We start from the raw sequence: 26,425 nt of genomic DNA, 5'->3' as shown, positions 1-26,425 counted from the left end.
CGAGGTGCTGCATTTAGGAAAGGCAAATCTTAGCAGGACTTATACACTTAAGGTAAGGTCCTGAGGAGTGTTGCTGAACAAAGAAACCTTGGAGTGTATTTAAATGAATTTTGTTGAACATCTATATCAGTCATCTTTCTAACTTCAATCAGTGTTACAACAACATATATAACTTGCTTGCAGCTATTACAATGGCCCAGGTTGGCTGAGATGCATTGGCAGTAATCCTCCACCAATCTTTAGGTTTCTGGAAAAGCCCCAGAAGATTTGAAACAAAACAAAAGTTGCTGGGAAACGCAGCAGGTCTGGCAGTATCTGTGGAGAGAAAGCAGTTGACTTTTTTGGGTCCTGTTCTGAAAGAGTGTCACTGGACCTGAAATATTAACTCTGCTTTCTCTCCACTGACACTGCTGAGTCGTTGCAGCATTTTTTTTTAACTTTTAATTTTCAGCATCTTCAGTTTTTTTCGGCTTTTTCTTCCCCGGGAATTGGAAACTGCCAATGTAACACCTTTATGGAAAACAGAAAGGAAGCTAAAACAAGTAACTATAGGCTAGTTAGCTTCATGACTGTTGATGGGAACATGTTAGAGTCTATTTTAAAGGGTGGAAAAGCAGAGGATTTCGAGATATAAAAACATGATCAAGCGGAGTCAGAATGGATTCATGAAGGGGAGATCATGCCTGAGAAATTTATTAGAATCTTTTGAGAAGGTAACAAGAAGGATAGCTGAAGCATTGGATGTAATATATTTAGATTTGCAGAACTTGTTTGATAAGATATCACACATTTGGCTACTTAATAAGATAAGAGCCCTTGGTATTGGAGATAGTATTATAGTTTGGATAGAGAATTGGCTAACTAAAAGAAGATTAGAGAGTTGGAATAAAGGGTGAATTTTCAGGATGTCAGTCTGTAGCTAGTGGTGTGCCAGAAGATCACTGCTGCGCATTTCGGTGCTATATAAGGTAAGAGCCCATGGTGTTAGAAGCAATGTGCTGACATGGATAGAGGGTTGGCTGACTGGCAGAAAGCAGAAAGTGGGGATAAAGGGGTCTGTTTCAGTAGTAGCTGGTGACTAATGGAGTTCCATTGGAGTCAGTATTGGGACCGCAGCTATTGATGTTATGCATTAACAATCTGGACAAAGGAACTGAGGGAATTTTTGCCAAATTTGCAGATGAAACAAAAATAGATGGAAGTGACAGATAGTGCTGAAGAAGCAGGGAGGCTGCAGAGGAACATGGTCAGGCTAGGATGGTGGGCAAAGAAATGACTGATGGACTTCAATGCGGGAAAGTGTGAGGCTTTGTGCTTTAGGAGGAGAAGAGGCGTAGACTATTTTCTAAACAAGGAAAGGCTTTGAAATCTCGGGATTTCTCGTTCAGGATTCTCTCAAGATTAACATGCAGTCTCATTTGGCAGTTAAAAATAAATGTGATTCACTTCAAGAGGGCTTAAATATGAGAGCTGTGATGGATTCTGAGGCTGTATCAGCCTCTTGTCAGACTGCATTTGGAATATTGTGAGCAGTTTTGGGCCCTATATCTTAGGATGAATGTGCTCGCCTTGGAGGGGGTCAGAGGAGGTTGACAAGAATGATCCCAGGGATGAAGGTCTTGTCATATGAGGAATGGTTGAGAACTCTGGGTCTATATTCAATGGAGTTTGGAAAGATGTGAAGGGGGTCTCTCATTGAAACTTGCAGAATGCTGAGAAGCCTGGAGAGAGTGGACATGCAGAAGAAGTTTCCAGTAGTAGGAGAGGCTAAGACCCAAGTGTACAGCCACAGTGAATGGATGATCCTTTAGAACTGAGATGAGGAGGAATTTCTTCAGCCAGAGGGCAGTTAATCTGTGAAACTCATTGATGCAGAAGGCTGTACAAGCCACGTTATTGGGTATATTTAAGACAGTGATAAATAGGCTAATTAGTAAAGGGATCAATGGAGAAGGCAGGAGGATGGGGTTGAGAAACACATCAGCCATGATCGAATGGGTGAGCAACTCAATGGGCCGAACGGCCTAATTCTGCTCCTATATCTTATAGTCTTATAGCTTTCATAGCTGGACATTGAGTATATTCATGGCCAAGATGGACAGATTTTAATCAGTCAGGGAATCAAAGGTTATGGGGAAAAGACAGGAAAATGGAATTGAAGATTATCAGATCAGCCATGACCTCATTGAATGGTGGAGCAGACTTGAATGGCTGAATGGCCTAAGAATTCTAAACTTGCATTCTAATTTCCCTGAAGAATTCTAGTAAAGTTGTCAGGCACAAGTTCCTCTCAGGAAGCTGTACTGACTCTGCGTGAATATGTGTTTCTAAATACTCTTTCATCCTTTATATCGGATTCTTATCATTTTTCCATCAACAGACGGCTACCCTAAGTGGCCTACAGTTATATGTTTGCTTCCCTTTTTAAATAAAGTTGTTACATTGATCGTTTTCAGTCTTCTAGGACTTTTCCAGAATCTTAAGGTTTCTTGGGAGATATACCACCAGTTCATTCACTATCTCTGGAGCTGCATCCTTTTATATCCCAATGATGTGAATGCAACTGTCGTACCCACAGTAAAATGTTGGTCAGTAGGAAATATTAGCGTTATATTTTTGCTTTGGAAATGTGTTATGCTTTATGTCATGATTTCAAAATGATCAGTTATTTCAGTCACCCGTGCCGTCTTCCACTTCATCTGGAGGTCAAATATGGGTCCTGTCCACAGGAACACCATATACAAACTCTGAATAAGTTGAGAGGGGGGAATGACATACCAAATGCTGCCCTCCACTTGATGGCCACCTTTGTGTACAGATACATAAAGCTGTGTGTAGACTCTCGATATGCAAACATCGAGTGTCATTACGCACCAAGGTTCTACCTGTCCCTGGTGTGCAAAGGATGAGTCTGGGATGACTCATAAGTAACTCACATAGTGTCTGCATGAGTAAGAAATGCCTTTGGAAAAAAAATATTTTTGTGAAATCTCTGCCAAGTTGGTATTTGTAATAAGGCAATATTAGAAATGTTGGGCCTGCATCACACAATTTCTCAGGTTCAATTTATCAGTCCTTGGACTCTTGGAATTTTTACACTCTGACGTTGATCTTTCCATTCCCCATGCTGTAGAGATTCTATGAAGCTTCTATGAAACCTTACTGCTCAATGATTTGTTTTAAGCTGACACAATCCAAGAATCAAAATGATAAAGCATATTGATAGCTGAACTGAAATCTGTAATCCGCTCTCTGTGACCATGTGTAACTCTTCAATATACTGAAAAATAATCTAAGAAATGCTCGAGTGCAATTGAGACCCAATTTGTGACTCTCCCATCACAAGCACAAAACTGTGCTTTGATTGTAAATTTAAATTAGTTTTTTTCATGAATTCCTTATAAAACAAGTTGTGCAAAAAATGACCATGTTGATGGGCTAAATATAACTTTTCTGCCCAATCATTTTTACGATTGGCACAAGCTTGAGAAAAGTGCTGTCATTCTTTCAATTTATTTCTCTTCCTAGGTCTTCAAGATATGCCCAGACCAAATGATTCTTTATTTGCTAATTAACAGGTCTCATTGTAACTTAACAATGGTAATGCAAACTCAGTGAGAGCAAAATGACCATTCATTGTAAACCCCTCTAGAACCTCATCCATTGAAATCACCAGGAAGAGAGATTTGGAAGAGGTAGCTGATTTGACATCAACCCTTTTATGACATATCTCTCCTAGGTAAAGGTTCCCTCCAACAACCATCTGCAATCCTTGAATAAATAGACCATGCTAATATAAGTAGGTCTCAATATATATGGTATGTTTAAATGAATTTCATTTGTTTTAAGATAAAAATGTGTGCAGGAAGCAACACTTAACCAGCAGGTTCAGCTAAATCTAATTAATATTGCTTGAGTTAGTGGATTTAACCTCTTACAAACAGATTGTTAATTTTATATTGTTATTTTGAAGTAAATTGTGTTGCAGTTGTACATAGACAAATAGAAATTCCAAAATATTTCACCTCTATACTGTTCTTTTTATTTCAGTGCTGGTGCTGGCAATCTGCTTCATATCCTTGATTAATTTCCACACTACAAGAATAAGCCACACATTTAAAACCTTCTCACATTGAAATAGCTCCGAAGTGTTTCACACAATGAACTACTTTTTTCTGAAGTGCAGTCATTTATGTCAGTATTTACACCAGAGGTTAACAACTGTGACATGATTACTGCAAGTTCACTAGGATATAATTGTAGTTAGTTATGATAAAGGCTTTGAATAGGATATATTAAACATGTCATATGAAATCTACTATAATTGTAATAATCCTTCTTCCTTTTTTGTGTGGGACATGGTTATCATGATGAAAACATACAGTAACCTTTTGACTTTCTTTTAAAGGTACAATAGTTTCTAGAGTCTTTGCATTAATGAGCAAAGTTGCCTGGGCAACATAGTGAATAGCTTTGACCCAGATTTTACTGGGAGTATAAGGCGCATGCAGTTAATAGTGTGTAAATAAGACAGCAATTTGAGGTGAGAGGAGATACGCAATGATTTGCAAATTGTCACAAACTGCTGAGCAATTAGCATCACAAAATGGGAGCTTGTCGACAACACATATATACAAATTAAATTTTCTGCAGACAGTTAGGACTGCTATTTCAGAGCACAAGCACTGTTATTAGGGCACTCTGATGTCCTGACACAAGTATGGGCTCCCACAAAGTGAACAATATAAATCTCTGCAGTCTCACTCTGGCAGATTGGAAATTGTTGTTAGAGGTATTTTAAATGTTACATTTTATCCTTTATGTTTCCTGATCCAATTTTTTCTTTTCTTTTTCCCTATGGTCCCTTTACAAACATAAAAACTTAAGAACTAGGAGCAGGAGTAGGTCATCTGGCACCTCAGTAAGATCATGGCTGATCTTTTCATGGCCTCAGCTCCACTTGCCTATCCTTTCACTGTATTCCTTAATTCCTTTATTATTCAAAACAACTATCTATCTTAGCTTTAAAAGCATTTACTGAGGAAGCCTCAACTACTTCACTGGTCAGGGAGTTCCATACATTCACAACCCTCTGGGTGAAAAAGTTCCTTCTCAATTCAATCCTAAATCTGCTCCCTCTAATCTTGAGCCTATGCCCTCTTGTCTTAGTTTCACCTGCCAGTGGAAACATTCTCTCTACTTCTATCATATCTATTCCCTCCATAATTTTATACATTTCTCTCAGATCCCCTCCACCCCCATTCTTCTAAATTCCAATGAATATAATCCCAGTCTATTTAGTCTCTCCTCATAATCCAACCTCCTCAAATCTGGAATTAACCTAGTGAACCTCCTCTGCACTCCTCCTAATGCCAGTGCATCCTTTCTCAAGTCAGGAGACCAAAACTATTTCACTTGCTTTATCTAATTTGATCTGGTATCTAATTCACCTGATTTTCTTCTCCATCATTGAATGTATTTCTTTTTGACTTGAGTGTTACTGGTTAGGTGAATAGACATGTAGACAGAGATTTTACAAACAGGTTCATCCCAACATCTGGACCACATGAGGTTTTTAAGCCTTTCAAGCAAGTAGTGGGACCTTGACAGACATGTTGTTTATTGGCTGCTACTCGGTCATGTGTCCAGTAAAGAATGCTGATCTAGTGGATCTCATTGCCACCCCAATCAATGGGTCAGTGGCTCAGTAGAGGAATCTGGTTGATGCTCAGGTTGCAAGGATAATGTGACGGAACGTCCATTTATTGGTGCCCCCTCAGGGGCGCTTGAAAATTATTTTCAGTGCTGGTGCCAGGCAGGCCCCAGACATTTGGAAGTGTAATGTCTCCAGCAGCAAGCACTGTGAATGTGGCATTTTCTGTTGGGGTGATCTGTTCAGAATGCAACGACTGTGAGGCTGCTTCCAGCTGAGTTAGCAACATCCCCATAGAGATTAGACCACCTGGGGGGAATTCATCATTAATTATTCATTAATAGTTTCCAGCATAAAACTAGTTAAAAGTGAATGATGTGGGCAGGTGAAACTAGCATATGAAGACATAGCCTCAAAATTACACGTTTTGGACTAATATTCACCTTTAGATCAAAGTTTACTGAGATGAGTGTCTCACCCTGTTGTGAGTGAGAGGATGAGAGTGAAATAAATTTGGATTTGGCTTCAAAAGTGCCTATAACACTCAACCCAATGGAGATTGTTAGATCAGGAAGTAGAAATCCTGTCCTAACACAATCATGATACAGTTTTTCTCAAAACGTCTCTCCACAGATTAATCCAATGAAGTTGTGAAAGATTTTATGACTTTTACTGGAACTAGTGCACAGAGGCAGTCAGCCTCCTGTTGTTAGTTGAACGAGAGGGAGTTTTTTTTAGATTAGATTACTTACAGTGTGGAAACAGGCCTTTCGACCCAACAAGTCCACACCGCCCTGCCGAAGCACAACCCACCCATACATGTACCCCTCACCTAACACTACGGGCAATTTAGCATGGCCAATTCACCTCATCTGCACATCTTTGGACTGTGGGAGGAAACCGGAGCACCCGGAGGAGACACGGGGAGAATGTGCAAACTCCACACAGTCAGTCACCCGAGGTCTCTGGCGCTGTGAGGCAGCAGTGCTAACCACTGTGCCACCATGCCGCCCTAAAGAGTTTTGCAGCTTTTCTTCCTAATTACTTTCAATAGGCAGAAATATAATATTTGGAAATAGTATATCAAGCACAAAATAAATAATGAACATTACTTTTATTGGAATATGACACGTTGAGAGAAAACAATTTTATTCAATGACCCTGCTGAAGCTTCATATGGTAGTGTTCATCTGCTGTGGCAGTTTGACTTTGTCAGTCTACATAGTAATCACTGAGGAATATAGAAACTAGACGAGCCAGTACTCAGCCAATCGCCCTAGTTTTATTTTGGGACTATATGTGATCAATAACTCCTGTGTCATTTTCAGACCTCTATCTGCATTTTTCTATTCTTCACTGAATCATTAGTTGATTCAATTCACCTTACTGAAGGTAGGTAGATAATTAGCCACAGGTCATGAGGGACTGTAGGCATACGTATCAGAGAGGAACAGTTGGCTACATAGTTTGGGAGGGGCACCACATCAGTGATGGAGCAGGAGTGAACACAGGTCCCAGGTCTACCTCAGTTTGAATGGGAATTAAGCCTGTGCTGTTGGCATTATTTTGAACTATGCTGTACCACCTGGCCAATTGAATTAACCAGTCCCGCCCAGCCTTTTGAATGCTCGAACTGAATGGTGCAATCTTTCACAAAATTATTTTAAAACCGAATGAAGCTCCTGATTTCACTTTTTTTTCCTATTCAAACCCACTTGATATCCAATTCAAGCGCAGAATTGTGAGATGCCCATCAAACCTTCAAAACTGATGTAGCAAGGCCTAGACTATGTCTTGGTTTGGGCCGACAAATGGCAAGTAACATTCGTGCTGTGCAAGTGCCTGACAATGACCGTCTCCAACAAGAGGGAATTTAACCATTACCCCTTGACATTCAATGGCAATACCATTGCTGAATCCCCCAGCACGGACCCCTTGAGGTTACCAATGATCAAAAACTGAACTGGGCTAGCTATATAAATGGCTACAACAGCAGGACAAAGGAATCCAGCAATAAATAACTCACCTTCTGGATTTTCCAAAGTTTGTTCACTATTTATAAGGCAAAAGTCAAGAAAGTGATGGAATACTCCCCACTTGCATAAATGAATGCAGCTTCAATAATATTTATGAAGCTTGACACCATTCAATACAAAGCAGCCTGCTTGATTAGCACCACATCCAAATATATTCACTCTCTCTGTCACCAACATTCAGTAGCAGCTGGGTGAACCATCTATAAGACGCATGGCTGAAATTCACCAAGACTTCTTGGACAACAGCTTCCAAACCCACGACTACTATCATCTCGGACAGGGGCCACGGGAACATGGGAAGACTACCATCTGCAAGTTCCTCTCAAATCCACTCACTATTCTGACTTGGAAGTATATTGTTGTTCCTTCAGTTTCACTGGCTCAAAATCCTGAATTCTCTCCCTAACAACATTGTAGCTACATGTACACCAAATGGACTGCAGTGGTTCAAGAAGGAATCTCACCATCATTTTCCCATAGAGATGGGCAATAAACATTGGTCCAGACAATGAGGTTCACATCTGCTGAATGAATATAAAATCCCAAAAACAATCTCGTCTATTTTAATTCTATTTTACAAATTGTTTAATCTCTTCAAGCATCATTTCCCAAACTTTAAATGTAATAGACTTCAAGGTGCTTCAGTTGCATTTATTGCATTCTTCTTTCACTTTTCAGCTTTTATTCCTAAAATTGAAACTTAAATACCAAAAAGATGTGAACCATGAGTTAGCTATTTTCAAAGTGATTTGATTTGCACTGCCCTGTTTTCACTTGTGGCCTTAATCCACAAGATAACAACTAAACCCCAGCATTCATTGGTTTGGAACCATTCTATTTTGCATTAATGTTTCTTCGGTTTCATGAAAGGAAGTCCAAGGCAAACAAACTGAAACATAGATTTGCTGGAATCATTAAGTTCCTTTCCTTCACAGTGTGGTAAACATATGTAGTAGCAAGTTAAAATCGGATTCAATTTAGTTTTGTCTAATGAAATATTAAAATAATTAGTTCACAATGCTCTCTGGCTTCTGTGAGCCATTTTAATCAATTTTAACATGATAATTCCTTTGCGTCCTGTCCTACAGTCTTGATCCAGAACTCATTTTCTTTACAGTCAACTGTGGTTTTATAGCCTTTTGACTTCCAGCGTAACAGAGACAGACTGGTTAATCTTCAGGCTCCGGGGAAAACAACTTCTGACGAGCATGTTAACCTCCTTCCATCTGATTTTAGATTCATGTGCCAGCCTGGAGTTGACTTGCCATTTGCCAAGACATTTCAATGAACTGATCAGTGAATCTCCATTTCTATAATGTCTTATTAATCAAAACTTGGATCGTATGTATATGTTAGAATTAACAGTGCCCCTTTTTATAATACAGATATTTTCATGTTCACCCTCTCACAGACTAGCTGCAGCAAAGAAAACGTGTCCATTTCAATCTTTATCAATGTGAACTTTCCCCTTATGCTTTCCTTTCCAATTGATTTATTGCTCCTTGTATCTACAATCCAGATCATTGTAATGTATTGATGACCTGACCACGTGTCCAATATGGGTATATTACATGACACATGTAGCATACAGTACCCTTTTTTCTGGTGTACTAACATCATAATGCTGTGTAAGCCTAGTAGTTTTGCCACAATTCTAAAACTTCTGTGTGTGTGTTCTCTGTAATTGTAAATGTCGAAACAACCTGATACAAAATCTATTCACTCTTTGCTTCAGTACTTGCACATTCATCTCTGCCTTACATGATAGAGATGGTGTCTCAGTTCCTGTCACCTTGCAAAAATTGCAGTGATATTAAATGACATCAAATTGCTGTTGTCACACTTCGGTGAGCTACAAAAGGTTTCTCACCTGGTTTGCTAACACTAGAAGGGAAGCTAGTTTTTCATTTCGATCACTGCTGCGTTTGGGTGCTTTATGAATGCACTGTCTTGTGCACATACAAAAGCAATAAAGACCACAGAGCAACCTTTCTCCCACAGCTGCCAACTGGACATTTGACAAAATATTTTCAAGTCAGAGTAATGAGAGTACATGTTCACTCAAGATCCTTGACCATGTTCACTGATTTAATATTTTATCCCTACTGAAGGAGTTCTGAAGAAAGAAACCTCTTGAGTGTGAAGAGAAAGAGGTGTTTTGCATTTTCTAATGGGTATCGACATAACCATTGAATTAAAAGTGCCATCATATCTGAATCATACACATACATATGATCTAACCTGTCAATTATTATTTTGTTTTGGCTTACAATTAGAAAATTGCACTGTACCTTCCATTCTGTTGTACTCAAATAATTAAGTCCCATCTCAATTGTTGGAGAGGTTTTCCAAAATGCTGGTTTAAGGAAGAACTTCACTGTCTCATCAGAGATCCATTCAGCTGGCTGCTGCCACAGGCATTAATGCATTTCAAGTTGGCATTCTATTCCATACCGAATTCTAGCTAGGAGGCACCTGATGTGAGAAAATAAAATTCATTACTGGTCACGCATTTGAACCAAGTACTACTTTATCGAGACAAGAAGTCTCCTTTAGTAAACAGAGATGAATGTCCTTGGTTGTGCATTTTTCCTTGTGATGAGGCCACCATTACTTAATCATTCCCCCACATGAACCCTTGGCTGTCATCATTGTGTGGACAATAAATAGCACACTGCCACCTAAAATATTCTCACTATGTGAATACATGCTTGGTATTTTTCTCAAGTTCCCATAAACTGACACACACAATCTGTATTCTCAGTAGCAAAGCAAGTCACTAAGCACCTGACTATTAAATATTGTGCATTTTGGCAGGGGTTGTTTATACATGTGTGATGTGTGATTTCTGCTGACAGAAACTAACTGACAATGGTAATTTTCATAATAACGACTTCTTTGAAGTTTTTCTTTCAAGGACAACAAGCACTTTCTTTAAAAGTGCTGTACCTCCTGATCTGAGGTGTGTGTAGGGGATAACGGGAAAATTCATCCAGGTGGTTCTACTACCTACTGCACAAAGGTCTCGTACCACATTCCTGTCTGTAGCAAATGATTTCAGCTGAGAAAACTAAGAAGTGAAATTGTCAGCCAGTATTCCTGTTCCTGTTCATTCTCCAGTACTCTTCCTTGGAATTTTCAAAACTTTATATTGACATAAACCATGTCAAGTTTGGCTGTGATATCCTCTAAATGAGCAACCAGCTGTACCCACTGGCCTCAAAATTAAGTCCCATGTGGATGAAGCCTGGGAAGATGGACAGTGCCATTAATTTGTGATTCAGTACCTTCAAGGAAGGACTGGAGAAAATTGGAAGGATTTGTCAAAAATAAACCTTTCCTCATGGCTATCAAATATATATGGTGGTTCTTAAAGAGTTCAAACAAAAACTTTTACTGCCTCTTCTAATGTATAGTCAATCCTTTTGTCTTTGATATCTACTTAATGAAAAGCTATTCTTTGCTTCAAAACTGTTTCTTGTGATGGTAAATATTTAATGAACTTGGTTCTCTATTTCGGTGCTCTTTAAAATTATTACCTGTATGTTTCTTTTTGTGCCTTTGTGCTCTCCTGTTTACCAATTTCTCATTCATTATTAGTTAAACCTGGCAAATTGCTCCCTTTGGTTTCATTCAGTCAGGAAAAAAACATTGGAGCCAACATACCAATGATAACTGAGTTGGGTAAGCAGCCCTTTCTCCTTTGTCCACAGTTTCACTTCGCTCATCACTTCTTTTCATTTGGCTGAGAGAGATTTCTCCAGTATTAGTGCCTTTCTTTTGCTGGCTATGATTGAGGTTGGCTGCCTTAGTTGTGTCCTTCTAATTTATTTTTAATGATTATTATTTTCACAGAATATCTCTTGCTCTTTGACCTCACTGTTCTGTCCTTGCAGCTGTTTCCATAGTATTTTGCTTGCAGTTCATTTCTGCAGCTTCAGCCTATTCATCAGCCTCTGTCATGTTGATTGACAGTTCTTTCCACAGCTCTCGCAGAAAGTCTGAGTAGAGGGGGAAAAATCAAAACAAGACTTCAGATCAAACCTTCTTTCAAACTGTTTATTTTTGCTAGATTTACTCTGAAGACAGAGTTCAGGGATTGTAAAAGAAATAATAACTTCTACTTGCTTGCTATGCTTTGCACTTTGCGATGAAATATGTAATACGTTAGAGCAAAATCTTAATAGATGACAATTTCTAGTTTCTTAAAGCTAATGCTGACTGTTCAATAACTTCCATTATGCCTTATGATCCATTCAGTGTGTTTGCTGATAACTTGTTGCCTTGCTTTTTGATCCTTCCAGTGAATGACTCGAATGTTCAATTCTTGGACCAAGATGATGATGATGACCCAGATACTGAGTTGTATTTGACACAGCCATTCGCGTGCGGGACAGCATTCGCTGTCAGTGTGTTAGACTCCCTAATGAGTGCTGTAAGTAAAAGCAAGCTGATGTGCTTTTCTTCTTCATGTCCAGTCTTTTCTCTCTATTGCTTGCAGTTGAATTCACAAGCTCATCTGATGTGGAGTTTTTAAAAATAGACCCTTCGCTGTAAATCACTCATTGACAGATCCATTGGTCGTTTAAAACCCAAAGCTTAGCAGGGATTGGTCAAGCCTTTGGGCGTTTGAAGATCTCACATGCTGTGTGTTTTAATAAGTCTGCTGCTACAATTCAAGGTGGCCAAAGTAAACTGCAAATAGCAACATTAGAATTGTACGTGAAACAAAGGCATCCCTTCAATTAAGAAGCAAATTTTTAAAGAGCTGGTCCTTCTCATTCAGATTACAGCAGCAGTGATGTTGACCGTATGGGTGCAGTGTGATATTACAGGTAGTAGTCTGAGTTAATTACCTGGTCAAAGTGTTGAGGGATCAGCAGTGCAAGTTGTGCAGCTGGCTCCACACTGTTCTTTGGCCAGAAAAGCTGAAGCACTTGAGCTCTGCTTGCAGGCATTCAAACACCAGTTAAATTTTAATGGTAACTAAGAGCCAACGGGATAGTTGTTTGCTTTAAAAGGTGGAAATAAAGTTTTTTTTAAGAAGTTCCCCAGCAGTCAGTCCAACCATTAGGGATGTGCTTAGAATTCCCTTCATACTAACTGCTATTATAGTGCAGCTGCTGGGATGCTGAAGCAGTGGGAAAGCACACTACCTCAAGGCCCACTCACACTGCTGGTCTCAGTCCAATTTGGACAACTTTGTACCAGTGTTGAAGTTTGCAGTTCACGTCAGCTTGAAGCCAAAGCTTCTTCACAATTGATGCAAATTGTAGAGTGTAACTGGCCTGTTGGTTTAACACAATTTGTAGTAAAAGTATTGAAGTGTAAAGTTTTATGATGATGTTGAACTGTGAGAAATACGCCGCAGGATTGATCCTTTGAGGCCCTTGATTGTAACAAAACCTATGGTTTTAAGGGCTCCTCTTGTTTTCTCAAAATAAAACACTAAGTCGAGAAAGCTGGGTTTACTTTGAAAACGATCAAAAGCTTTCAAAGCATCTCTTCAAAATAATAAGAGTGAACAACAGTTAAGTCAGCCGGTGATTCTTACTGAATGGATTTCTGAAATAATGGAACTCGGTTAGCTAAGTGCTCCAATGCAGCTGAAATGTAATGGTTGGAAGAGTCACCTTTGACAGCTATCCTCTCAATTTGTCAGGACAAGGCCTGAGTTTACTGAACATTAAATATTTCATTCAGCAGCCATTTCAGGCTATTCCAGCAAACACAGGATGCTCAACAAGAGTAACAACCTGCATTTATATAGTGCCTTTAAAAATATCTCCAGTATTTTCAGAAAAATGTAATACTCAATCACATACAGAGCTATCAAGGCAGCTAAACAAAAACTTGAAGAAAGAAGTAGCTCTTAAAGAACAGCTTGAGAGGAGAGAGAGGGACTTAGAGGGATAAAAGTCAATGAGCAATTTGAAGAGGTGAATATAAAGTAAGCATAGGATGCAATACTAAAGAAAATCTTTGTTAAGATTCTCCATCAATGGTCTGTTGACTGAATTAGACTGTTCACAGTCTTGGCAAAATACTTCCCTCTGTGTTGAGTTTCCAGCTCTGTATTTGCACCATCACCAAAGCATTTCCCCTCTGTCACTGCCTGAACCCAAATGCTAAAGAAACCTCTGAAGTACTATTGCCATCCACTTCTGACTGGCCAACCACATTCTACCCTCCATAAACTGCACAGCATCCAAAGCTTTCCTACTTATTCAGAGCCCTGTTAACCCATTGTTCTTAGACTCAGTCTACATTCACTCCTGATTATAAATGTCTCCATCTTGAAAGTACTCATCTCTGTTTTCAGATCCCTCCAAAGCCTTGTCTCTTCCTATCTCTGTAATCTTCCCTATGCCCACAACCTCTGTTCCTCTAATTCTAGCCCTGAGTGTACCTAAGTCATATTGCTGTACCATTGATGGCTAAGGCCACAAGCTCTAGGGTTGCGTTCCCAAACCTTAGGTCAAAGGTGCTAAGTAAATGCAAGCTCTTAATGTTGCTTAATTAACAATAGGATGGGGAAGTGTGTAGTGAGTGAAATCATGAGTTAGCATGAGTCCAGCAAGAGAAGGGGAAGGTTGGGTTCATAATTATGAACAGTAAAGAACTAGCTATAGTGGTTGGGATCTTCCTTCACTCTTCAGTATGTGACGCAGCTTCAGATCAAGGATGTTTGGAACTTTCCACTAAGTAGAACACATATGATTTCATTTCCATTTAACATGGATTTAAATGCAGCTGACAATTAGTGAAGTATAACCCCATCATTTTGGCATTAGAGCATCTCTAGTATATATACAGTATGAGCACAGGCGCTGCAAATTCCTGTGAAGTTTAAAGCAAAATGCAGGGGGATAGTTAATTTATGAACTTGAGTATTGAGCTGTGTTTTTTTTGGAAAAACTGCTGCATTATTTCGGATGCCTTTTCTGTGACTGTTGAGAGTCCGTCTCTGCAAGAAATATGATACAACAACAACAAAAATAGAGAATTCATAAATCCAGGGCTGGCACCAGATGCAAATTTAAGTTGAATCCAAGTTGCACTAATAGGCGAAAGTTTATAAATGAATCTGTCAGATTGATCAGACAATCTGACTTGCAGCAGTATCAGCCAAGTGAAGTTTCTGTCAACACACTTTTCACATATACTGCCATCAAATGGAGCTGTATTGTGCACATTAGATGATTTAACAAGGTCACTGCAGCACTGAGCTGCCCAAATAAGTATCCCTGAAAGCTGTGTGGGCTCATGGGTAGGACATTGGCATAATATACTTCTTGTTGGCTGGTGTGGTCCAAAAACTGCCAGCAACGCGGAGGTATTTCTGGGTGTTGAAACACTATGCTGATTTGATGTCTCAATTTGGGCTCTTGCTTGGTTTTGAAAAACAGTTAGAACAAAACATCATTCAAGCAACATTTCACATTGAACAAAGGTGTTGATGATTAGCAGACAACTCTCATCTATCATCCCGGCTGACAGCATTGTCAAATCGCAGATAGCTGCTACATGTTAATGCTGAGCTTGCTTCACTAAGAGCTGTGGGTCTATAATTCACTTACAATCACATACAATCCCTGGAGCTGCTCATTGTTTCTACTGGCTGAGTAGCAGGCACTGAATTTCCCGCTGCATGTCTCCAAAGTAAATCAGTTCTTTTTTGCCCCTTTAATAGTAGAAATTTCTGCTGCATTTCAATTGGTCCAACTTTCCCATCTGTGAAGGTTCCTCTTGATTGTAGATCATTCCATACGATTTCAACCTTGTATTAGTAGGGGCTATTAAAGATGGCTGTATAACCCAATTAGATATTTTCCATGGGATCTATACTGTTTGTGGCTTCCCCCACTATTCAAAGTGAAGCAGAGAACTGTTTTGCAGTTGTACATTTTTCATGTTTTTTTTATGTTTGTTGCTAGCAGTCGACATATAAGGTAATGTTCTGTAGACAGCTGGCATTGTGACAGAGGCACAACCAGATGTTACCAGCCATCTCTCTTCTCTGCCAACAGCTGTGGTTGTCTTCCTCTTTATGATTAGATTCCCCATAGTGTGGAAACAGGCCCTTCGGCCCAACCAGTCCACACCGACCCTCCGAAGAGTAACCCACCGAGACCCATTTTTCCTCTGACTAATGCACCTAACACTATGGGCAATTTAGCATGGCCAATTCACCTGACTTGCACATTTTTGTAACTGTGCAAGGAAACCAGAGCACCCGGAGGAAACCCATGCAGACACAGAGAGAATGTGCAAACTCCACACAGACAGTCGCCCGAGGCTGGAATCGAACCTGGGACCCTGGTGCTGTGAGCCACCGTGCTGCCCTCTTGTTGGCGGAGCAGTCCTGTGGTATAAATGCCTCATGCATTGCGAAAGACTAAATGTTAGGTTATTGAGCTCGGCCACTTGTCCCAAAGATTCGGTCCTTAGATTCACTAAGAGTGACAACTGCGAAAAGTTGAATTTATTTCTAACCCTACTGTTGGTGCTAGGAGATTTGATTCCTTGACACTTTTCAATGTTGTACAGACACAAAGAAGTCAATATTGTGGAGCTGGGAGGAAATGGAAAAGGCAATGAATCAGTGTTAAAAAAGCCAAGTTGGCAATGAAGTCCTACAGAATGTAATGCCTGGGTGACGTTGAAAGTGATTGAGTGGAACCATGTGTGACACAAGCCAGATTATCTGCATATCTAGGCAGGTGGGAAGGAGGCTTTGACTGGATGAGTTTCTTCAAATCATAGAATCACAGAATCTCTGCAGTGTGGAAATAGGCCATTTGGCCCATCGAGTCTGCACCGACCCTCTTGAAAGCATCCCACCTAGACCCCGTTGCCAACCCCGTAACCTCGCATAGAGTTTTTATAAAGGCTAACCCACCTAGCCTGCATGGGTGGGACACTTCAGACAATTTGGCATGGCCAATCCACCTATCCTGCACATCTTTGGCTGTAGCAGGAAACCAGAGCACCCAGAAGAAACCCACGCAGATGCCAGGAGAACGTGCAAACTCCCACAGACTGTCATCTGAGGGTGGAATCAAACCCGGGTCCCGAGAGCTGTGAGGTAGCAATGCTAACCACTGAGGCACCATGGCATTGGGGAGGGAGACAGGAGATTTCTTTTTATATAATACAGCAATCAGGGCAGGTTGATCACAGGGAAATCTCCAAGGCTCGAGGGTGTGGAAGGATTGGTGCTAGGAAGGCTCTTTTCAAGGCCCTGAAGGGACCACAAAAATTTCAATGACAGGCAATTTACCTGTACCTTTTGTCACACATCTGATCCTCCTGCCATGTGTCAGAACCTCCACTCAGACATAGGCATTAAATTTATATCATCATATAATGACACTTGAATTGGTCCCAACTCGTTTTGGTAGTCTTGGCAGCCAGGGTCTGAATCAGCAGTGTTAATATTGTGATGGTTGAGAACTTGCCACTTTTGATAGTAGTTTTCAGTTAGGTTTTTCAACTCTATCTTACCTCTTTCTTAAGGATGGAAATGGGAATAGAAACAGGCTTTGATTAGCGCAAATGGGTCTGTGAATATAGAAGCTGGATATGAACAGACAAGTGCATTTTTGCTCGACAATAAAGCCAAAGTGTTTATTTGTTTGGTAACTTCTGCTTTCCTTTATTAGCTCCAGTTGTTTCTGAGAAATCTTTACTGAAAAAAGTGATTAGCAAAATCCCTCCACTTTCTGAACGCCTTTTGGTTTACAATGTTGTAAAGTGTGTGAATGAAGCTGGGATCAATGTTCTACAGGTCCTGTCTCTCCTTACAAGAGATGGCAGTGTTATCACATTTGGTGACATTTCTGTTGCAAGGCTAGATATTCTATTTCTCAGTCAATCACAGAGTCAAAAACTGGTGCTGAAAGACTTGACAACACTGTGATTGACAGGATGTGATTTGCTTGTGGTAATAAAAAGAACAGATTTTACTGTCACGGTTTCCTTTTCAAAAATGAGCAATACTGTGATATCTTCAAAATTAATACAATTGATTTTTTTTCCCAAAATGGAAAGTTTTCTAATAATGCAGGATTTGGGCTTTTCTATTTCAAGCAGTTCACAGGGTAGGTAGCTTTTAGTATCAAGGTTTAAACTGGGTGGAGGACTAACAATGTATTCCTGAGGCACCACCAGCTTTGCTAAGCAGAAAAGGCCAGCTTGAGGTTCCAAATGCATGGCCTGATGATTCCATTTATGCTGCAACTTCACTTTAACTGCAGCAAGCTGAGATACTGACACATCATCAAATATTGTGACTCTATCTCATAATCCACAGTGCTTTAGAGGCTCCATCCCACCTCAAGCCCTAACGCTAGTTTTGGGCCAGGAGTTGTTCCCTTAGGTCTGCAGGTGATTGCAAACTTTCCACCAGGTTTTTCATTCGCACCTGCTGTCTGTAATTTTTTTTCCCACTGGTGAATCCCCAGAGTTAAAATGACCTTGACCTACAGTGAACTGTCTGCTAGGGGTTTTTTTCTGTCATATGGCAATCCATGCTTCCCACCCATGACAGTTATTCCCCAAGTTAATGTGGTTTTGATGTGATGAGACAACCTCAGTTAGAAAGTTGGTCTGAAGCAGAGCTCAATGAATTTTAACGTGGCCAACATGCATGTGTGTGCTTGCTCACCAAACATCACACTTTGGTTCCACATGTACAAAACAACATTTGCTTAAAGATAAAAAGCAAGTAATTTCATCTTGGTTTGCTTCTTTGCATTTGTCACAGTTCTTACCCTGAATAGTAATTATAGTCTGACCTTTTTAGTTGACAGCAATTGGGCCCTGTACTTTCACATGGCACATCTTTAATTTAGCAGCAGAATAATTAGAGGTATGAAAGATCAAACAGGCAAGCAGATTTTAAAGGATTGCATTTTAATTTTCAAGGCTGCTACCTAATGGATCAGGACAATTGTTTGAACTCTGCCGCTTACCCCTTGTGTGCCTCTTAATAAGGACGGGAATTCTGGGGGTCTTTCACCCAGTACATCTACTTTAGTATGGTCAATTCTTGCTGGGAAGTCTGTATTCTTAGACCTATAGTTAAAATAGGATCGGAGTAAGCTAAGAGGCTACCAGTGGGGGAAATATCTCACTAAGGTTCCCTTTAAACAAATATTTAAAAAGGTTTCACTTGAACAAAACAACTGAGGGTTGCTGGTGCCTATGGAACTGTGCCCCATGTCCTTGTATGGTTTTGGAAATCCATTCAATTTTGTGAGAAAGCCAGAGCATTTTGTAATGAGGATGTTATACAATATTAAATATGGTCCATGGAGGCTTATAAAAGGGACAGTGCCTCCTTTACTAAAACAATCATCTTTAATGAAGCTTAAATTTATTATATTGACATTAAGTAAATATTTCTAAGACTGATTGTTTACCTGACAGGATGGAATGGTTATAGATGCTGGCAGGCTGTCATCTTGAAGTAGCTGTGCACCTAATAAATTGTGCTTGCCAGCGCACTTGAGTGTTTTAAACAAGACCACCTGGGACTTTACCCTCATCATCCATTTATTTAAAAAATAATCAAAATGTTTAATTGATACATCCTTAAGTCTGATTTCTGTCAGCTCATGTCGTAAAGCTGCAAGATGTGATAGCAGGAGAGGACTGTGAGAGTATACATGTGGTAATGTGCAGCGACATTCTCAGCATAAAGGCTGTTCCCAGCTGAATCAGTGATGAGGAAAAAAGGCACTCTAGCTCGTACAGGCTGTAAAACCTGTCCAGAGTCTTCTACTTTTGTATCTTTCTCAGCCTCATATTGGTTGTGAAGTTAACACTGAGAGAGGGAGACTTTGCATCGCCACTAACAGCAATTATAGAGGGAATTAATCATTACAATTTCTGTCTAGAAGAAAACTGACCTGAATTTGTGTGTGGAAGAAAAGATATATAGTGAAAGGACCTAATGGGACATACAACTAAAACAGAGTAATTGGAGTCTGCTGTCTTTTCACTTCCCAGATAAAATATGTGAAGTGACAGCACGTTAGTTTTAACTGCACAAAGTCCTTGGAAAGCGTAATTTGAATTTCTTTGGTGATGACTTTAATAGCGTTCGCTTAAAGAGTTTGTTTTATCTCCACAGACATACTTCAATGACAATATCCTGACTCTGATACGGACATTAGTAACAGGGGGAGCCACGCCAGAGCTGGAATCAATGCTGGCTGAAGAAAATGCCTTGAGAGGTGGCTACAGCACACCACAAACACTAGCAAACAGAGACAGGTGTCGCGTCGCACAGTTGGCTCTGTATGATGGCCCCTTTGCAGACCTTGGGGTAAGGTGAATCTGTTATTTTGCTCAGTTTGCCACACTCTGTTCCAAAAAAAAAGTATCTAGCACTCTTACTCTGCACAGGTACTTCTGTCTATTTCAGTGTAAGCTGGAACACAACATGAGGGGAACAGGATTAGAAAACTGATCAGGTTAAATGAAATATGAAGTTTGTGTGGAACCATCTGCACTAACACAGACCTGTTGGTTGAATGGTCTGTGTTTATGTAAATTCTGTGTAATTTAACCCATTATAATTAGCAATTTCGAATTTGTTGCGAATGGATTTGTAATATGATGCTTACTGCATTGATCCATCAGTCCTTAAATATGCTCTGTCATGGAACTTAGTAATGCAACTGTTTATCTGGGAAGGGACAAATAGAGCTATGGCCAGACAGTTCACCCAGTGAGAGAGAGAAAACTAACAAACTGATCTCTCTGTGCTATGCCCATGAATGCCACAAGGAGCAATCCAGGGCTGAGGAGATCAGACAGCATGTGGCCACCACCCTCTCGGTCCGAGAATGGAGTCACACACAGCACAGAGAGAATTAGAATTTGGAGTTAATAACTTTTATTAAAATCATAGAAATACCACCCTTGATGGCTCAATTGTTACTGTCTTTTGTAGGGTTAATTTGTCCCAAGTTTGATCCTGAGCACATACTGAGTTAGGTGAAACCAGCTATATTGTAAAAGGCAGTACAATCAGTCCAGGAGTCCTGGATTAAGAGTGGACTAATCAGTCATTCAAGATTCGTACAACTGAGTGTAGAGTTGTATAAGATTATGAGGGACATGCACAAAACCGTTAGAAAGTAGGTATTCCTTAGTTGAAGGGCCATTGACACACTTTTAAAGTGAAATGGGGAAAGTTTAGAGACAAGTTGAGGAAGATGTTTTTCACCCAGAGAGTGATGGGGATGCACTGCCTTGGAGTCTAGTTGAGGTGGAAACCTCACAATCTTTAAAAAGTGCATAGATGAGCACTTGAAATGTCATAATATTCAAGGCCATGAGCCAAGTGCTAGAAAGTGGGACTAATGTAGATTTGGCATTGTTTTGGTGGGACAGACTCGATGGGCCAAAGGGCTTCTTCTGTACTGTATGATTCTGTGATCTGATTCCCATTTCTCAGCCCATGCTGGACATTGATGAGGACAGGAAACAGTTGGCTCCAATGTCAGGTGAATAAACTCCATGACTGAGCCCATATTTAATGACTACACGTATGGGTAGCTGACAGTCAAAAGTCATGTCCAAAAGGGCTTAAAGAGAAGAGGGAATATTGGTAAAATATGAATTTTAATGCTTCCTCTGTGAAGAATATGAAAAGGTTATTGTATTATTATCCAATGTATTGAAAAAAAATACATTGTTAATGGAAAATGCTAATTTTCAGTGCATGTCAGCCAGTTTGTATCTGATGCATTGTATTTTCAAAACCACAAAGCTACACCAACATTTCAAATCGTTTACCATTGCACCCCACTTGAAGAATATAGTCCACTGAATGATGAACTTTCTTCATATCCCAGGAGCATAAAATTATAATTCTATTCAACAATTAATACAATTTTTATGGTGAAGTACATAATCCAAATCGTCACAAGCTGAAATTGAGGTGATGTGTAAGTTATTGTCCTTGACATCGTGGAAGTGTTTGCTCAAGTGTGTCATCAAAACAACAGTGCACTCTAGCAAATCTAAAGCCACTGGAAATTGAGACAAACTCTCCCCGGGTTGGAATCATCCCTAGCACAAACAAAAATGCTTGTGGTTGTTTGAGGTCAGTCACGTCAGCCTCAATCCCAGAGTTCCTCAAGGATGTGTCTTCAGGTAGTCAAGAAAGTGGCTCACTACCATCTGCTGTCTGGCAATTAGTCTCATAGAATCGCTAGTGTGGAAGCAGTCTGTTTCGCCCATTGAGTCCACGACAATACTCCGAAGAACAGCCCTCCCATGCACCTACCCCATCCCCATTCCCATAACCCTGCATTTCCCATGGCTAATCCACCTACCCTGCAAGTCCCTAACACCTTGGGCGATCTAGCATGGCCAACCCACCTAACCTGCATATCTTTGGATTGTGGGAGAAAGCCGGAGCACCCGGAAGAAGCACTACGTAGACACGGGGAGAACATGCAAGGTCCACACAGATGGTCACACCTGGGTCCCTGGCGACCTGAGGCAGCAGTGCTAACCACTGATACACCATGCCAACTATACAGTAACTAAAATACTAAGCCATTTCTGTCTAATAGTCTTTCAGTTCAGTCCAATCTCCTACATTATCTGAAGTTCTAGTGAAGTCATACCTTTAGAGCATCGTGTATCATTTTGATTTCCATATCTCAAGGAAGGATATTCGTCAAAGAGAACACACAAAAATTCACTAGATTGATTCATGGTTGAGAGGTTTGGCCTTTAAGGAGATAGTAAATTAAATTGATCTAAATTTACAGGAGGAAAATGTGAAATGAATATCTTAAAATATATAAAATTCCTAGTGCACATGACAGGGTAGAAACTGGCAAGTCTAGCATCAGGAATCACAATTTCAGGTTAAGAAGTCAGTATTTGGGATTAAAATGGGGAGAAATTTCTTCCCTGAGGGTTATGAATCTTCGGAATTTTTTAACCCAAAGGGTTTTGGATGCTCATTGAGATCAATATGATTTTGGCCACTAAAGAAACCAAGGGATATGGAATGGTTTAGTAAAGTTATGTTGATGTAAAAAAATTAACCATGATCTTTTTGAATGGTAATTTGGCTCAAGGTGTTGTATGCTCTATCTTTGCTGAAAATGGATCAGTTGGGTTTTTTGGCAGTGTTAAACTCTACTGCAATGCACAGGTAGTCAAGTGGTTGAGAATCTGACTCCCCAAAATGCAGTTCCTGCGATTCTATGAGACTAATTGCCAGACAGCAGATGGTAGTGAGCCACTTTCTTGACTACCTCAGTTCGTTGTTAGGAACAGAATTCCAGGAATTTGATTCCAGGAATCAGGTCTAGGGTTCGAGTCCATATTGACCAGGTCTTGATGCTTTTGGACACGGACTGCTTCAGTATCTGAGGAATCGTAAATGGAGCTGAACATTGTTCAAGCATCAGCAAGCATCCCCACTTCTGACCTTATGATGGAGCTGCATTTAAAGCCCAATAGTTAAGCTGCTGAATGGAACATTGACATTGAACACATCATTCAGTGCCAGAGAAAGATGTGTCGATTCTCCAGAAATGATCAGTCTTGCCTTGACCAGTAATAGAGATGGCATCTGTCCATCTTTTTCTGTGAGGAGCAGCCCTACGTAAGAATGGAATAGAGTCAAAAACAATGTTTCTATTGAGCATTATATGAATTATAAATCATTTATGCAATATTAATCAATTTGTTCCAGGATTATGGGGGCAGATTGGAGGGTGAAACGTGTAATTTATAAATGTTAAGGTTCACAATGTGCAGAAGCTACATGAGAAGTTGATTTTCTTGTGTCCTTTCTGTGAAAATGGTAAACCTGGAAGAACTAAAAATAAGACTGCTTTGAACAAAAATGAATATTTTGGAGTTTACAAGATTTGCTAAACACAGGGGTTCAGTGTGTCATCAATTATTTGATACTTTCTCTAGTCTGTAAAGGATACCATTAGAATGCAAATGTGCTTTAAAATATTCCTTGTGAATTGATCCTTTTAAGTGCCAATCCACCACAGCGGATTACTGTTTTTAATTTCACTACCATCAAATCATCATTCAATCCCATAGAAAAAGAATTTCACAAAGGTTTCAGTCAAGGGAGCATTCTGAATTGACATTAATGGATATACAGTCATTAACCCAGAGTACTTTAGCAATCATGTCATTCTGACTGTGAGTTAATTCAGCTCCTTCAGTGTCATGGGTAGTAACTCCTTTTCTCATGTCGCTTGCTGCTGATGTTCATCAATGCCTGCTACTGGAACCAAAATATTTTAGAGAATAAATAGAAGAAAAAAGAAGATTGACTTTTTCAGGTTTACTCTTGACAGACTCAGATGGCAACATATTCTTTAATTCTCTGAATTGATTTGTTCCGAACAATGGATTTGTGTAATATATGTAAGAAATCTTGAAGGGAGTACTCCAGCAAGGATTACCTCAGGAATTATCTTGAAATGCTTCAGCTGACGAGATAGTATGAAGATTTATTAATACTTTTAGTGAGGTTCAATAGATTTTACGCATATTGTTGGAATCCGGTGCCTACTTGGAGCAGTGAAATCTCAAAAATACGTTGTCATTTTTACCTTGCTCGCTGGCACTGGTGTGACAGTGGTCACTAGCACCTGGATTTCAGCTCAAATGGTAACAAAGAGCCAGTTAAAAAGACCGCTCATTTGGGTCTTTGTATATCCAAAATGCCAGTTGGGTTTCTGATAGCTTTTGTGAACTAGGAGTTTGATTTGCCACAAAACCAGCCACTCCTGGAATTAATGGCCCTGACTAATTTCCGCTAACTGCAGCGCCTTAAGCAGAGTGGCTCAGTGGTTAGCACTGCTGCTTCACAGCACCAGGGTCCCAGGTTCGATTCCAGCCTCAGATGACTGTCTGTGTGGAGTTTGCACATTCTCCCTGTGGATGCTCCGGTTTCCCCCCACAGTACAAAGATGTACAGGTCAGGTGAATTGGCCATGCTAAATTGCCCATAGTGTTTGGTGCATTAGTCAGAGGGAAGTGAGTCTGGGTGGATTACTATTCGGAGGGTCAGTGTGGACTGGTTGGGCGGAAGGGCCTGTTTCCACACTATAGGGAATCTAATCTAAAATCTGGTCACTAACAGGAACTAGACACACTGACTATTTTTATGATGACTATACTTACTGCAATGGACTAATAAAACAGCATCAGGATACAATTTTTAAATATTACTGGAATATAGGTTTTATTGCAAATGCTTCCAGAAATGCTACCTGTTTTTGAAGATTTTTAGTTTGAACCTATGCAAATGAGCTTGATCAGAAATTGAGCAAAAACAAATTTATTTGCTAAATCAGCAGAATTTTGAGCAGTTTGCCTTCATGCTATGACAAAACTCTTGGCCAAAGTCATCCAAATTTTTTGAAAATCACTGCATATGCTGCAAAATGAAAATAATTTGAAGCTGTTGGATGCTTTGAAGTAACACTTGACTTGCACAGCGTCACAGTTTGTGATGTGCAATGTAAATGCATTTGCAATCTGTATTGCTTGAAGTGAGTTATTTGCTTGAAGCTAGGAATGGTGACTTTTGGAAGTGGTGTGTATTTTGTGGTTAACAGAGTAATAAAGGAAACATCTCTCTTGGTGATGCTGCTCAATAGTGCATGTGATTAGTCTTTCCACATCTGGTAGGATTGTAACATTACACAACTGACACAGACATACCCACACTTGCGTTATTTGTCGATGATGGAACTTTGTTGAAACTGCCTTGTCACTTAAACTTTTTATTTTAGTTCTTAACATGCATTTTATAAAGTAAACATCTTTGTGTCTCATTTACGGCAATTCATTTCTTCAAATTACATCTTGAATTGAAGATATGGTTGGGTGGTGGCAGTGGAATTGCTGAAGAATAGCTTCTGAAAGCTAAAACTGCTGATATAATCTCTTCTGCTTTCTTTGTTGCCCTCAGGATGGTGGCTGTTATGGAGATCTGTTCTGCAAGGCCTTAAAAACATACAACATGCTTTGCTTTGGAATTTACCGATTGAGAGATGCACATCTACGCACGCATAATCAGTGTACAAAGCGGTAGGTCCCACAAACATCTCACACCCTCTTGATGATGTTTGTGTCCCTTTGACTTAACTTATTTTGCTCCTGATTTGTGTCATTAATATTATACTCCTGCAAATGTGCAAGCCATCTGTAAGACCTTTGCTGTCAGAGTGTGTTGAAAGAATTAGTTCGGTTGGATTTGAGTTGAGCAATACCACATTTTAAGGAGAAATGGCATAAATTGCAATGCTGGCAGTATGTCATTCACTGTAGACAGGGAGTACTTGAGATGAGAGTTTTATCTATGGTATTTACTTGTTGCTGTCTTGTAGGAGAACTGGATTAAATCAAATTGACTTGTTTACAACAAAATGCTGTGACAGATGCCATGAACACAGACAATGGCATCCAAGGATACCACAACACAATTCAATGTTATACATTTAATTTAATAGTTTTTAAAATGCAAAGAACTCGGTCCTGATAATTCTAGGCCAAAACAATGGTAACTATCCCAAAAGTTCTTTTATATGCTGTATTTCTTCACATTTCTAAAGCTCAGAATGTTTGTTTCTTTTTCACCTGAGTTTAGTTTATCATGAGAACAAAGCCTAGGTATGTAGAGCATTAGCACAACAGGTAGCAAGGCAAACTATACTGG

The 26,425-nt window shown here is 39.8% G+C and overlaps 1 protein-coding gene across 11 annotated transcripts in view; it reads left to right on the top strand.

The window, feature by feature from the left end:
- Window positions 1-26,425, top strand: part of kcnma1a (potassium large conductance calcium-activated channel, subfamily M, alpha member 1a) — an 845,585-nt gene that overhangs the window by 781,486 nt on the left and 37,674 nt on the right. For 7 of the 11 annotated variants that reach the window (XM_072583314.1, XM_072583320.1, XM_072583319.1 and 4 more), the window contains 4 exons: window positions 11,290-11,373; window positions 11,994-12,124; window positions 19,829-20,023; window positions 25,679-25,797. In XM_072583314.1, coding sequence (XP_072439415.1) covers window positions 11,290-11,373; window positions 11,994-12,124; window positions 19,829-20,023; window positions 25,679-25,797 — 529 coding nt within the window. The remainder of the gene's footprint in view (window positions 1-11,289; window positions 11,374-11,993; window positions 12,125-19,828; window positions 20,024-25,678; window positions 25,798-26,425) is intronic. The other 4 variants (XM_072583323.1, XM_072583322.1, XM_072583317.1 and 1 more) reach the window with 1 other exon arrangement.

The sequence above is a fragment of the Chiloscyllium punctatum genome, chromosome 13 (assembly GCF_047496795.1).
Source record: "Chiloscyllium punctatum isolate Juve2018m chromosome 13, sChiPun1.3, whole genome shotgun sequence".
NCBI classification, from domain to species: domain Eukaryota; kingdom Metazoa; phylum Chordata; class Chondrichthyes; order Orectolobiformes; family Hemiscylliidae; genus Chiloscyllium; species Chiloscyllium punctatum.
Note: the sequence above shows the minus strand (reverse complement) of the source record. Positions and strands in the feature narration are given on the sequence as shown.